This window comes from Formica exsecta, unplaced genomic scaffold (assembly GCF_003651465.1).
Source record: "Formica exsecta isolate Colony F162 unplaced genomic scaffold, ASM365146v1 scaffold38, whole genome shotgun sequence".
Classification (NCBI taxonomy): Eukaryota; Metazoa; Arthropoda; class Insecta; order Hymenoptera; family Formicidae; genus Formica; species Formica exsecta.
In genome coordinates this window covers 1,851,900-1,867,005 of record NW_021851042.1, presented here as the reverse complement: position 1 = coordinate 1,867,005, position 15,106 = coordinate 1,851,900, and the positions used below count along the sequence as shown (strand labels likewise).

General features: G+C 32.0%; 2 protein-coding genes across 2 annotated transcripts in view; both read right to left on the bottom strand.

Moving 5' to 3' along the window:
- The window catches only part of LOC115239429, a 26,162-nt gene extending 25,370 nt beyond the window's left edge, over positions 1–792 (bottom strand). The window contains exon 1 of the mRNA XM_029813943.1: positions 640–792. The gene's annotated coding sequence lies outside the window, so the exon portion shown is untranslated. The remainder of the gene's footprint in view (positions 1–639) is intronic.
- Positions 793–2,835: 2,043 nt separating this feature from the next.
- Positions 2,836–7,149, bottom strand: LOC115239425. Its single transcript, XM_029813936.1, has 4 exons — positions 6,905–7,149; positions 6,282–6,325; positions 6,047–6,203; positions 2,836–5,384 (listed from the first exon to the last, which is right to left on the bottom strand). The coding sequence occupies exons 1-4, from the start codon at positions 7,128–7,130 to the stop codon at positions 5,296–5,298; spliced, it is 516 nt and encodes a 171-aa protein (XP_029669796.1). The 5' UTR covers positions 7,131–7,149; the 3' UTR covers positions 2,836–5,295.
- Between the last annotated feature and the right edge of the window lie 7,957 nt (positions 7,150–15,106).

Here is a 15,106-nt window from a genome sequence, read left to right as displayed (position 1 = left end):
GTATAGATTAATAAATAACAATCGAACTTTATTTTTAACAATCTGTTAATATTTCCATAAATGATTTATTATCTTTACTAACAAATTTTTATATATTTTGATTATATTTCCCTTTTATATGTTAATCACCGATTAATTTCTAAAAATTTTTTTTTTATATTAATTTTATATATTACATATAGTTATGAGTGTTTTAATGTTATAACTATTATATATATAAAATTTAAAATATTCTTTAATACATCCTATATTAATAAAATTAATTTTTACGTATTTCTTAATAAAATTAAGAGAAGAAAGCTAAATCAATAACAACTTCCTCTTATCGTTTTTAAATTTCGCTAAAATCCGCATGTGAGATGTAATATAATATAATAACGTAAAAGCCCAAAACATATGTCTAGATTGTAATTTACTTTTAAAGATTTAAACATGCACACGTGTATGTGACAAATACTTAGCGTACGAAAAGTATGGCCCCTTCATCAATCAATTTTAAATATGATCTCACACAAACAAGCTCTGTTTCTTTTTTTACTCGCGCGTAAATGCTAGAGATAATTCTATCCATCAATCAAATGCAACGATCCATAGAAGTGTTAACGAGTATCTCTTATTCGCGAATTGCCCTGTACTCACTTTCACGGTGTATCGCTGACATCAACACCCTGTTTGCATCTAGATTATAGACAATCAGCGTAAATCTCAGCAATCGAATGACTTCTTTCACGATCGAGAAGTAGCCGGTCGATAGAGCGCGCTTGAATAATCAAGCCGCCAGAAAGCCGGAATCGTGTACGACGTCCGATGCTGTACTGGCAGCCGGTCTCCGTAGGATCGGCTCGACTGACCCGATCTGGGTTACCCGGCCATCCGTCTCTTCGTCCCTCTAGCCATTCCTTTCCAAACGACTTCTTGCTGACCACGTTCGTTCATTCGTCCGTTTGTTCCCGCCATCGGTTTAGAATCTACCCTTCTTACTCTTTCCTAGGAAGAATCGTAGATACGATCGCCGCTTTAAGGTGGAATCCTTCCCCATTCAGAACCAATCGATCGAATTTGTCGCGGGTCTAGCTACTGAAATCCTACTGCTTACGTGCGATTTCACCCGACAGCATTTTCGGCGAACGTCCAAATCAGTCAGTGTAATGAGCTTCGCTCGACGTTGCTCAATGAGAGATTGTCTCCCTTGATAATCGCTGTAGAATCTAATATATCTACAGTAATAAATCTTAATTTGCATGAAAGAGAAAGAAAGACATAAAACTGAATGGAGAGATAACAGCAAAGGTAGGGGACAATCAAAAAAATTCAAATTAATTTACAAATTAATCTACATCTTTCTCAAACTCATGTTTGGTCCATACTTTGAAAAGATCTCTAGCTATGGTATTGGTCTTTCTTTCTTGAAAGATCTGGTTTGATCTTTTTTCTTTCTAAATGCTATTTATATTCGAAAAAGATATTCCCAGAATAAGAATGTGCACACCCCAAAGGCTTCTATTATTATTCGTGTTATATTAATTTTTTTTATAACGACAAGATTTAGATAGCTAATTAAAATCTACTCTTTTGTATCTGTGTGAATAAGATACATTAATCATATTCGTACTATTTCTAATGTGCTCGCTTACGACATTAATATAATTAGCGTAAGACATTTTAATTAGTAGACACTTGTGCGACACATTATCTTTGAAAGTCATGGTATTGATTATACACAAATATTTATTAACAAAGGGATAAGAGAATGTAAAAAACGAGTTTTGATCAATTTTCTATATGATCTACTTTTTATGTGGAAACTACATTTGGTTATGACGTCAGCGAAGATGCACTCATTCCAATTGAATCAAATTAGTCATGAATTCAATCGTGGTTGCATACTTTTACGAGCGTTTTCTCTTATTTTCTCGAAAACTTACCAATATATCAGAGGTGAATACCTTCAGTGACATTTTTATCGAATAGCACTCGTGACCTCATTCAGTCTTCGAAAAACTGGTTTAGGTTTCATCAACAATCGACAGATAAGTCATCCTTTCTTTTATGATGAAACTAACAACTGACTCGATTACTGCATTAGTGATTACCATTTATACTTGACACCGCGGTACATAAGATCAATGATTCAAGATACTATTTGCAAATGAATATTTAGTGTTAGAGGAAAACCGTTATAATACCAAAAGAACTTTTACAAGAATATCATCGAATACTATTGACGTTTTTAAACAGAAACAGATTCTCGAGAGCTCCGCAAAAAGACCAATAAAATTTGCATCATAAATCGCGAAATGCTTGTAAGAAGAGAAGATAAGCTTTACAAAAATAATATTTTTTTATGAAAACAGATACAAATAATAGTAAAGAGTTTTTTTTTTTATAGTTTAAAAATCCAGTCTTTGTAAAAATATTTAAAGTTACAATAAAATAATTCTATAATGAATGAATTTTTTTTAGTTCTTAAAATTTCATGTATGATCATTCCTGATGATACATTCTTTCTACCGGTTTTTAACAATTTATAATTCGGCACTATAAATTAAAATCCCTGATTTCTGACTTCATTGTACAAAAATGTATTTCTTATGAAAACAGGGTCAAATCGGTGTGTTACTTCTTTTCGTTCAAGTTTCACGTTCAAACCAGTGTGACACACCTACAGAATCATTCGCTTACATCACGAAAATGTAAGTTGTACATTTAGTTCCCTGCTATTAATATTTTTGCTTTTTCTTTCACAGATTCTTTTTGAGCGATATTTCATTAATACTTATGTTTAGCTTATCACGTATTCAAATTAATAAAAGGAACACTGAATTAAAAAATTCATTATTTTTAAACGCAAAGATTTAATGAAAAAAAAATAATATAATCTTTTTACAACCTTATTCTATTCTTAACATATACGTCAAACAATGTAAATATATTACAATCGTTGGTCGATCGATATGTTACAATCTCGACACAAAGCAGAGCGTGAAATTCGTAAGTACAATATATTATAGTGCACATTTCAATTGAGGAAAAATAAGGAGAACCTTAATTTATTCTCAATATTAATTTATTCTACAATTTTATTTTACTTATATTTACAATCACGAATAAAAAATGATATTAAACACACAATCTGCTTTTAATCACAAAAGATTGTCAAAAAGATTTTAGAAACTAAATTTATGAAAATTAAAAAATACATGATCGATTACCAACACTATATATAATAGCATTCTCCTACTTATTCTCATTTTATTCCATTCACGCAAAGACGCAAGCAATATCTTATATGACTAATATTGTTAAAAAGTATCTAGGAAAAAAATTAAATTTGTAAAGTTTAAATTAAATCTATACACAAAACGCATCGGATTTGTCGATCTTGTGATATCAACATTTTTACACAGACGAGCAGAGAATTGAAACCTGAAAACGCATTCGTACATTGCGAAACGGTGCTAAAAGTTCACATTTCATCTAAGAGTTTTCCCAGAGAATCATTTATTTATCATGCTATATAATTCCATTCGATTTCAAAAATGATTTCCTCTAAAAAAGGAGACAGATCACTATTTAAGCTAAACCTTCAATTAAATCATTCATGCCGACACTCCTTTCCTTTCCGCGAACTCCATTTATGACATCCTGAGAAACATCTCCGGTATTTAACGCATACCGTTCATGATCATCCATCTACGTCATACGCGCATATATGAATTGTACAATATACAGACGATACGTTCGACGTACGTACGGATGCGTAAGTCGAGCGCCGTGACATGGACGATGGTCCGTTACGTTAATGTGACTTTTTCGTTCGCATATAACGTAAGAACGTAACGGTCGAGTTGCTGTGGACGAGTGCATGCCGCGTATCGATCGCTTATCCGTAGCGATGCGCAATGTGTCGCTTCCGATTCGCATTTCCTACCGTTTCATGAAGCCCGCGTGAACATCGTTATCAATATGTCGCTCGTCAGTGGAGCGACGACTTCACAAGTTCTCACATTTTTTCACTTATAATATCCTTTATAAGAGGCTTATTGTTAGTATCTTTTCTTATAATTGAAAATAATGGAAAATTCTAACGATGTGAAGAGAAAATCATTTCTTTAGAAAAGATCGATCATCTGATTTTGAAGATACGTATTAGAAGATGTGATAACAAAAAAATAATAGAAAATTAATTGTAAGATTAATCCTATCGCTGAGCGCGCGGTGGGTTAAGGAGAGCGGTAAATCGAGAAAAGGAAAGGGTGAGAGCAAAATAGTATATCGGATGTAACAACGTCATCCATAAAGTCTAAAATGTATTAACGACGAATATGATTGGTGCGAGCCGGTGCATCGTCTGCGAGCCGATAACGGTCTTCGATCGAACCGTGTACGAGTCACACGCGTGTGTATACACACGCCGATCAAGATACACACAGCACAGCGGCACGCACAAACCAGCTTACGCGCGTGTGTTTGAGCCAGAAACTGGGCGCTCGTCCAAATCTGTCAGTAGGTCAGTCAGAGGAGCCATCGTACTCGACCGAATATCCGGGCGGCACGTGACCTTGACCACGAATCATTCTTGTAGTCATCTGGTACCTGGCGACCTGTCGATCCTCATCTTAAAAAATTCTGCTTTTGTGAAGAAACGCGCTTGGGACAAGCGTGTCGAACGCAACGCTAAGTGTCAGAGGTCAACAGACACTTTGTAGGTACTATAAATAATTGCATATTTGCGCAAACCGTTTCTAATTTTTATAATTTATAAGAGATAGGCGTTTTATCTCTCTATCTTTGTGATAGATAGATCTTTTATCTCTCTCTCTTCCTTTTTCTTTCACGCGTCCTCTATTAATGTGGGATTTAAAGAAAAGACGGATGTACCGTTAACACCGTGCCCTTTTTTAAAGTCTACAAAGTTACGGAGACTGGAAATATATCAATATGTGCCTCACAAATAACGGTAAGAAGCTATGTGAAAGTCATTTCGCAAGTATGTGTTCTTCGGCAGGATAGGCGGCAAATGAACGGATCCGAGATAAGCATTGGCGACGTTGATTGGAATTCACTCGGCATATACCAATTCACTGCGCCACGAACAATTTTAGTGAAAATTACGCGCGATTATCATGATTAGATAGATTATAAAAATCAATCCAATCACAAATGCATTACTTATTAAGATATTAACAATATCGCGTGTCTCAATACAACTGATTCGCACACTTCACTAAGATTATCCAAAATAAAGAATTATATGAATTTTTCGCTAGTGATCGGTGATAGTTTGCAACATTTTCACCCGTAAGGATTGCGAAACAACTGATAATTCGTATAACCTAGTTGGTAATCATTTCTGTGCCAATTAGTGTCGTCTTGTCCATATCCTGTAAAGAGAATGTTAAAATGTGTATTAAAAAACTACGGTACTCTAAATAAATAGGCGTAGAGTGCTTTTCCTAACACATGACAAAGTTTTGCGTGAGAAATAAATTCAATATTAAAGCGAATATTGATATTGAGCAATTGTGATGCGTTCTCTCAAGATTTAAAAAAAGATAATGACGCATTTAATTATGTCAAATGTACAGTTATCGGAACGAACTCTAACAGATGCTGTCGATTGACATTAAATATATTGATGTCAGCGTATCAATACTTCATATATATTCGTCTACAAAGATGCATCAGCTAGCTCCTTACACCATTTGAATGATGTTGATCTTAACTTAGCCTAGATAATTTATGATTATGCAAAGCTGTACCAATTACTTTTGTTCGGCAAAGATATTTATTTCACATTAGCACATATGACTTAATAATATAATCAAATGTATAGCGTTATTATTATAAAAGGAATCCCAAATGCAATAACAGATTTTAATAATTTTTGGAAATATATTGGAAATATAAATATTACAATATTTAAAAATATTTTACTATTCTTCGTATTTTTTTTACTCATCCTATTTAAAAGTTTATCAAATAATAAATGCTTGTTTAGTATATACATTTCAGAAAAAAATAATTCTTTAAAATATATTCTTACCCGTTGGATAGTCACTTGATTCCGCAGCAGTGGACCATAAATGAAAAGGATGCGAATGGTGCGTATGAGCACCACCATATTGACCAGCAGCTTGTATTTTGCATACTTTCAAATGCGCCAATATCGATGTTAAAAGGAGCGATCCAAACACGAGAATCTTTTTAATAAAATGAACTCCTAGAATAATTGGTAATAACAATAGCTTTAGTTTTATTAAATTTAATAATATAAGAACCGGAAAGATTATAGACTTCTTCTTCTTGAAAATTCGCCAATCACCTGTAAAATAATATAATTATTAATTTTTTTATCTCTTTTGTAAACACTATCACTAAACACTATAGAACTATTGATATCAGCTAAATATCGTTGCCGTTACAAGAAATACAAGGAAGTAAACGTTGTCATTTCATTGTAGCATTCATCGCTTTTTTCAAATCTGCAGGGCATTGTAAGAGTTGATTGCAGAGTTTCTGCAGTGATAATACTTGTTTTATAACGTTACCCGTTATCCGAAACAAAATGCGACACAAGCTACAATTATGCTGTCGGATACGAATTTTAATGTCCCGTTGTATAAAACAGTAAGTACATATTTCCTTTATTATTGCCAAGAAATCAATATATTATCATAAAGACTAACAACTTCAAGAATTTCAGGAATAAAAAATATAAAGAATAGTTATAGTATGGTATATATGTATATGTATGTTTGTCCATCTCTCAAAGTTTTTATTATATGAGATTATAAAATCAAAAATAAGAACCCGCAGAAAAATACAATATTTTCAGATATATTCTTATTGATATGAATATTTTATTGAATATTTTATCGATAGATCTGCTATCAAATCTTACCTTCTACTTCTTCCTTATCTTTCATCTGCGTAAGTTCATCTTCGTCCACTAACATTAAACTCGACGGAAAGCCTCTAGCAACTGCTGAATTGTCTACTGTATACACAATGGCACGTTTTGTCAATAAATCCTCTACGCTATCCCTAACAAATTTTAGGGTTTCCGTTATGCTGTTCTTAAATGCTCGAGAACGTGGTAAAAAGGGCAAAAAGGATTGCTTGTGCATGGATGGTATCCTTATTATTCGAAATATATATATATATATATATATGTGTGTATATAATTGTTATTATTTATTATTACCTAATTTATATTAATCATTCATCATCTTTTTACAAATTTTATTATAATCCTATTATTAAAATCATATTTAATACAGCTAGACCAGAATCATATAAATAAAAGTCAAATCAAATAATATTAATAACTTTATTATTTTAATATGAAAGTAAAAATATATATTTATTGCACAATTAGCATTGTAGCGATGTGAGCTACTAATTTCTGAATTTCTAAATGTAATTAGGCATAATATATATACATATATAGATACCGATATCGTTTATTTACAGCAAACCCTTACCTTCTCTCTAACTATTGTATTCAACCATCTCACAACTTTGTATTTCCCGCAGGTTGTAAAATCTTTATGCAAACTGCATTCCATTTGACATTTTTGGACAAAAAGATTCGTTGTATTATCAAATGTCAATGAGTAAGTTCGTCGTGAACAAATAATCAACAGAATTAATATCCAACACGATATTTGTGCCACTCTTGGACATCCGGTTCTGCAAGACCACTCGATAACTTCAAAATTTCCGCACTTCATAATGTAAATAAACAATTTTAATCTTGCACTATTAATTTTGATTATTTCAATTAACTGGTTTACATATCTCATTGTAGACGACGCCAATCAGCTGTGCAGTGCCGAATTTTCATTTTAAGTATAGTCATTCTCGATCGCAAATTGTATGAATCATCGAGATGCCCCACACACACAGAGAAAGAAAGAAAGTTATAATTAATTTAAAAAAATCATAAATGATGTGTCATACAAAGTGTAAAAAAATTAACGCCACGAAACCGCACACTATTTTCACAGCGCCGTGATGTACATTGCAGACGAGATTAGATGCACTGCTTACTGACAGTGGTGAGAAGGTGTCGTGACCATTTATACGGCGTGCATTTAGGTCGGTGGGGGTAACGGTCCATGGCTTAGATAACACTGCTGAGAGAGATTGCCGCTGCACTCTATGCAATGCGACGTCTTGGGAAACACATAGAGGATTCGTTGATGGTTGGCTGGTCGTAGAATTTCCGTGTAATGACAGTGAAACAAGCACAAAATTCATAACATTAAATAAAATACTGAACAATGAGGGAAAAGTAGCAGAAAAATTATCGGATAACATCTTGCGAGAAAGAATGCTTCTAGATAAATCTATTAATGTTTTTTGCTAACCATTATACCACATGTTTATGTCTATAAGAAATAAAGACACTTATTTAATAAATTATATAAAAATTTGTATCTATATAAAAAAATATTAGGCTACCTTAAAAGTCCCAATCTAATTTTCTTGTCTCATCTAACAGATTCTGGGAAGAATATGAATATAATTTAATCTTTGATTAAAAAAAAAATTTTAACGGGACATCATAACTGCATGATAAAGTTGTCAACCCAGTGGCTGCCAGACAATCAAGATTTCTCACAAAGATTCTTACTTGAAGTAACAGCGGTGAACCGCACCGTAATTATTAAACGCTATATATTCCATTTCCATTCTGTAGTACATGATTAGCAAGCGGGGTGTCCTGTAATCGTACGTACAGAATGGGAGCAAACGGCAACGCACGTGCCGTAATAACAATATCCTTCAGTAATCCGTTTCACAGATCCAGGAAAGGTTCTTCTCCGCGACATTCTCTTCCACGCAATTGTAAACATTTCTCGACGAGTGGGAACGCCATATTATCTAAGGTACCCACCCGCAACGACCCTCAATTTTTTATCGTGGATAATTACAGGTAACGTTATAATTCGTAAATTATTTCTGCCTAAAGCGGAAAGTAAACACTATAAAATTAGGTCCAATTTTATTTTTAAGGAAATATTGTCGTACCAGAAACTTTAACCCATATATGATAATTTGTCTTAATGAATTTCGGAAGCCGATTTCTTTTTAGCGAAAAAAAAATTGCGAAGGTGTATAATTTTCCAGTCCTTCTACCGTCTAAATATTGAGATATTATCATAAATTTAGGTTCAAGCAATTAAATTGCAATTTAAAATAGCCAAACTATATTTAGTCTCAATTTACGTTTCATTAAATTTTTATCAAATATTGATTTGTGAGTTAACTGTGTGAGAGATTTAATGTTAAATATTAAGCAGTTAATTAAGAAAAAATCATGTCCCCGAATCTTCACTACAAAAAAAACGATCCTAAATTATCTAAAGAATATAAAAGAGACAAAGAGAAAAAGAGAGAGAGAGAGAGAGAGAAAGAGAGAGAGAGACTATACGTGACTTTCAAATATTATATTTAAATTGAAATCTCGTTATATAATAACCAGTAGAACGTGGTAAATGGAATATATAAAAAAATTGATTGACTGATATTGACTATGTATTAACGCCATTGCATTCTGCATACATGGAATCAGAATACATGCATGTTTGCGATGCAGCCTCTTTTCTGCAACCGGTTTGTAACCTTCGTACGACAGTTGTGCGCCTTACTTTGGTTTCGAATCGTTTATTTGCCATTCGAGTGCAATTTTTAAAAATCTCTCTTCCTTCACGGTCAATATCTGGTTTTCTTAGCATGCTTGACTTCCTTTACTTACAAGCTATCATTGATGCAACATTGTTTGAGATTTAGAATTGATAAGTTACTGTTAGATTAGTTGAATCTTTTATTATTTGGTTCTATTTATTTGGTTATTTGTTAACGATGCAACATTACACTGTTAACAAATAACTAAATAAATAGAACCAAATAATGAAAGGCTGAATTAATATAACAGTAATTTATTAAATCTAAATCTCTATATTACTCTATATAATTTTACGATTTTTATAGCATTGTTGATATGTAAATTTGTATCGAGGTATGTCGTTCCTAAGTTGATATACAATTTTATTTTTAGATATATCTACTTTTTTATATTTTATTTATGTCGAATCAAGGTGTCTACTCAAATTTTGTAAAAAAAACTCTCTAATCTTCCAGGTTTTTTTATTCAAAATTCCAGATAAAGAAAATTTTTTTAGAGATTCTTTTTGGATGCAACTTTCTAAAATAAGTTTTTTAATTGTGTGCGTTTTTTAATATTTTTCACTCATACAAAGAAAAAACAGAGTCACTTAAGTTTCAAGTGCTGGATTTGAAAATGTACTGAAAAAAAAACTAGATAACTTTCATAAGATAAACATTTTTCACCTGCATAACATTTTTAATCTTATATCACTAAAAATTACAATAAAAAAAATGAACTGCATATTCTATATATTCTGTTCATAAACAGAGATAGATATATATTTATAATATATTTTAGACACATAATTCAGTTGGTTTGCCGACTGGTTACAATAAGAATAAAATTATTAAAAATTTTTTTTTAAATTCCCCGAATTCTAATAAAATTTCATGAGGATTCTGATTTTTCCAAATATAAAAAAAATCCCTGAGAGTTCTAGGTTCTTCATGTTTTTCCAGGGACATCCTGCATATTGGGGGTGCTTTTTATTCGAAATCTATCTGTTCAGATAATTGAACGATCGCATTTACGTTATAAATCCTGTAGCATTATACATCCTATAGCTTACACAATATTATGGCATAAAAGAATGTTTAGAAAAGAAGAATTATTTTATTTAAGAAATAGAACCTGAAAAATCCTATCCGCATCAAAAATATGATCTATAATAATTAATTTTATTTTTTTCTCTGTTCATATGTGATTACTGATGTTCTTATGCTTTCGACGTGACTCTTTAAAAATTCGCTGAACTTATCTTTCAAGCTGCAAAAATAAAAACGCGATTCGTTAAAATCATTGAATGCGGACAATATTTTCGCAGAACGCAACCCGGAAAAGACGGCCGTCTTACTCCACTGATCTGGAAATATAGATCTATCACATCTGCATAGGAAACTCATCATCACCGAAAGATAGTTTTCCGCAAACATTTTATGCATCTATAGGTGATAACGAGGAACACGAATAACAAATGTACCGCACCGGAAGCATGACGAGCACGTTCGAGCGCGCGCGAGCTTTCACTCACGGCTACGAGCGCGACAGAAAAAGAATATGCGTCGTAGGTGACTGTCATTCATCGACTTCTACATTGAGAATCATGAGGTAAGAAGAAGATGCGCGATGATGAGTCGGGTGGGATACCGAAGCGCACGCTTGTCGCTCGCCATGTAACCTGCTTACCCCTTTGCCCAGTTGACCCAGTACGGAACATCGACAGGATATAAAATGGTAATCTCGAGTAATCGGTTGCAACTGATTGCGCCAATCTCGATAGTCTAGTTTGTTACACATTCTTGATTGGAAAATAAGTTCGCTGGAGAGATGCAAAAAATTGTCTGCGGAAAGATTATTATCCCTCCTTGAACTTTTACTGAACATCTTTAATCATCACAGATCTCAAAGCTTACAAAGATCCTACTAATAGAAAATGTATCAAGGTGTACGCACACAAACATAGAGTGTGAATTAGATTTGTTTATTTTCGAAATATTAATCTTATATCGAACAAGTGCGAGAGGAAAACAGAGATGAATCTTGTAATATCCAATTATTATACAATTTTTGTTATCTTGTTTATATTAGCGTATTATATTAGATATAATACTTCGGAAAATAATTATATACATATTTATTAACAATTAACACTTGTGATATTTATATCTTCGATATACAGGGTGCGGCATTTATAGTGACGCGGGCATATTTTTCGGAAACGAAGTGAGATATCAAAAAATGTTTCAGACAAAAGTTGCATGGTTTCGAGGGGGCCACATGATAAAAAATCATGCAACTTTTGTCTGAAACATTTTTTGATATCTCACTTCCTTTCCGAAAAATATGCCCGCGTCACTATAAATGCCGCACCCTGTATAAAATGTGAATAGAAATTCGAAAAGTGTTGTTAACACCAACGATATCTTATATGTACTTACATAACTCTCATCAAAAATCTGATTTATATTTTATTCAAAATAAACAATGCATTCAATTTCTTTATCTATTTACAAAAACGGAGATTCTGTGTTGTTGGACATGGACAATTACTTATTTTAATGTTATCACCAAGTCAATTCGATAATTATAATACTCAAGATCCATTATAAAAAATGAATAAAAAATGAATAAAAGATGAACGAGCTTACACGAGACTTCGTAGCTATCAAGCCTTGAAATCCGCGCATGTTGCACAATGTTAGATACAGTTTATTTTACACTGCGTTAAAAGGCGGAACTAATCCATAATATCCTGGAGCCGCGGGAGATTTATTTTAGTTACTTATGTTAGTTACAATCACTTTATCCACGACCTATTTCATGGAGAGTCCATTACGTATTTAAATGGCGGCAGATAAATATCGCATGACATTTGGGAATGACGGGACATTACATGAAATATCGTTTGAAAAACGTTAAACAATGTAAAAAAAGACTGCAAAGATACATAGAAACTTTATTTGCATCAAAACAAAATAATTTATATATCATTTCATATCATAAAAAAGTGTTCGTATCTTTTTGAGAGTTATTCTTATAAACCGAATTATATATGTAGTATATAGTAAGACTTTTTCGTATTTTTCGATTATTTATCAACAGTTACATTTCAGGTATAACTAACAATTAATTATAATGAGTCACACGTATCATCAATGAATATTACTAATTTACATTTGATTCAGCAATTAGCATGAATTGAAGATGTATTTGGCGACAATTACTATTCGATTCATGACCAGAGAAACGACGCAGAGTCGACCCGAGAAAGAGCCTCGATTAAGGCCTTTGACTGTCAACATTGTGCGATCATAAATCATAGATTGTCGCGCAGCAATTGCGTACATTACGAACAGAAAACGTATGGCTCTTTCTTTTTATTACTTTCTCAAGATCAATTTTACGCAAATGGTAAAAACCACAATAACATAATAAAATTACAAAGTAGAAAATTGTGTTAGAATGTAAAAATAAATATTTTCTATTTTTCTATATTTTTAATATTTAATCCATTGGATATTTCTATATAGTAAAATCTGCCTTTGTGGTCAATCACTTTTGGAGAGGTTGCTTTTAATATTGCATATATATGTATATGATTTATATAAATGCATTTACTTTCTTATAATATCGCTATTTTCTAATTTTCGAAGTTTTAATCACAATAGGGATTATATTTTTCTTAATCACAATAAGAATCGTACTTCAAAAATACTTTACGCGAATAAAATAAATACGCGAAAAGTGTAAAGTATAAATATTAATTTCTTAGTATCTAGGCAAGCTAGATCCGCTTATTCAAATTGATATTCAAGCGAATCGATATTCGTAACAAAAAGAATTGAGATCACTTGCTTTTTTAGCATCTATTGTCGGTAATGGCGTGGTTATTGCGATAGGAAATATGCCACTATTATAAAAAAGTGTTCTTTTAAATGCGAATACACACACATGCAATTACTCAAAAACTTATATATATGTATCTATGTATGTATGTATTAATGTATATTGATTCATTAATGTATTCAGAATGAACAAACTAAAACTGTAAGTGTAGCATATAAGAACTGTTTTTGCGCAAAAAGAAATAATTACTATAATCATTTTTTCGAGTATAAAAGATATTGAGTATTATATTCTCTACTCTTCGGCAAATAAAACATAGTATTGCATCTACTTTAATTACTAATAGAATTGCGTGTTCATATGAAATACTTAGAAAGGGAAGGAAGAATATTACATGTCTCGTACTCTGCCTGAAGTTATCGTTTCAAGATAATAAATCATCATTGAATGGAACACATCGCTGTCAACGATCGTAAAGATAATCATGCAATGAATAATATAATTAGAGGCAATAATAGGCAAGATAATACGAGAAGTCAAACATAACATTGATATTAATATATATAATATTAATAATGGTATATATAATTTAATACATACATAAAACAAAAAAAAATAAAGCAAAATAAGAATAAATAATCGGAAACGAGAAAAAGATATAAATAATATTGATGGAACTAATATTTGTCATACTAGAATATGTCCAATACATAGATAATTGATATTTAGATATAGAATAGTTTCGAATTATTCTTGTCATTTTCTGATCATTTATCGGAAGTTAAATTCAGAAGTTGAAACTTACTGCATTCTCTCTAAAATTTTAACGGCAAATTATCATGACTTTGATTTCAACTAATCTGAATATAATGTGCCGGAAATATCCTTATTGAGTATTTCTATGCAAGATTGTATCTTCAATAGAGTAGACATTCAGAAAAACATGTTACGCATGAGATGAAACTCTTGCCTAAAGCTGAAGTATAATACAACATACACACACACATACATACGCACGCATATATATATATCTTGCAGCACATTGAGTATACACTTCTACACAATTTTCTACAATCTCCATATAGTCATCCTATCTTCGTACTTTTCTTTTTCGGTCTCACCTTTATGTCCTATTGCTAGAAAATAAGTAGGCTAGTGGAATGCTCTGCTATTATCGTTCTAGTATTAAAGGTGGTATATAGAAAAAATAAACATCATTGGAAAGGTTGTGTCTAAAAACAATTTACTCAATGCATCAGCTAAATGCTGCTTCGTAATTATCATCCAAGCAAAATCGCTTTAACGCTTGAATACTATTTCCTTCTTTTAAGCAAGTATAGTATTTCTCTGAATTTCCTTGACAATGAAAGAATAATTTTCGCTAAATTAAGCTATTATTCTGCGATCAATTAAATATCAACATAAAAATATTAATTATTATGTATATATATATATATACATATATATATATTTTTTTTTTCTTTAAATATATTCGTCTCTTTGGGGTTGCTTATTAGCTCGGTTAGGGGATGAGCCTGACGGAGGGCGGTCTCCTGTATGGGAGGGGGTCGTGCAGTTGGG

Excerpts from the sequence above, each read along its gene's own strand:
- LOC115239425 (XM_029813936.1), bottom strand. The coding sequence starts at position 7,130 with ATGCACAAGCAATCCTTTTTGCCCTTTTTACCACGTTCTCGAGCATTT. Across the intron at positions 6,326-6,904 it reads AGATAAGGAAGAAGTAGAAG|GTGATTGGCGAATTTTCAAG; the intron begins GTAAGATTTGAT and ends ATTATTTTACAG. Across the intron at positions 6,204-6,281 it reads AGAAGTCTATAATCTTTCCG|ATTCTCGTGTTTGGATCGCT; the intron begins GTTCTTATATTA and ends TTTATTAAAAAG.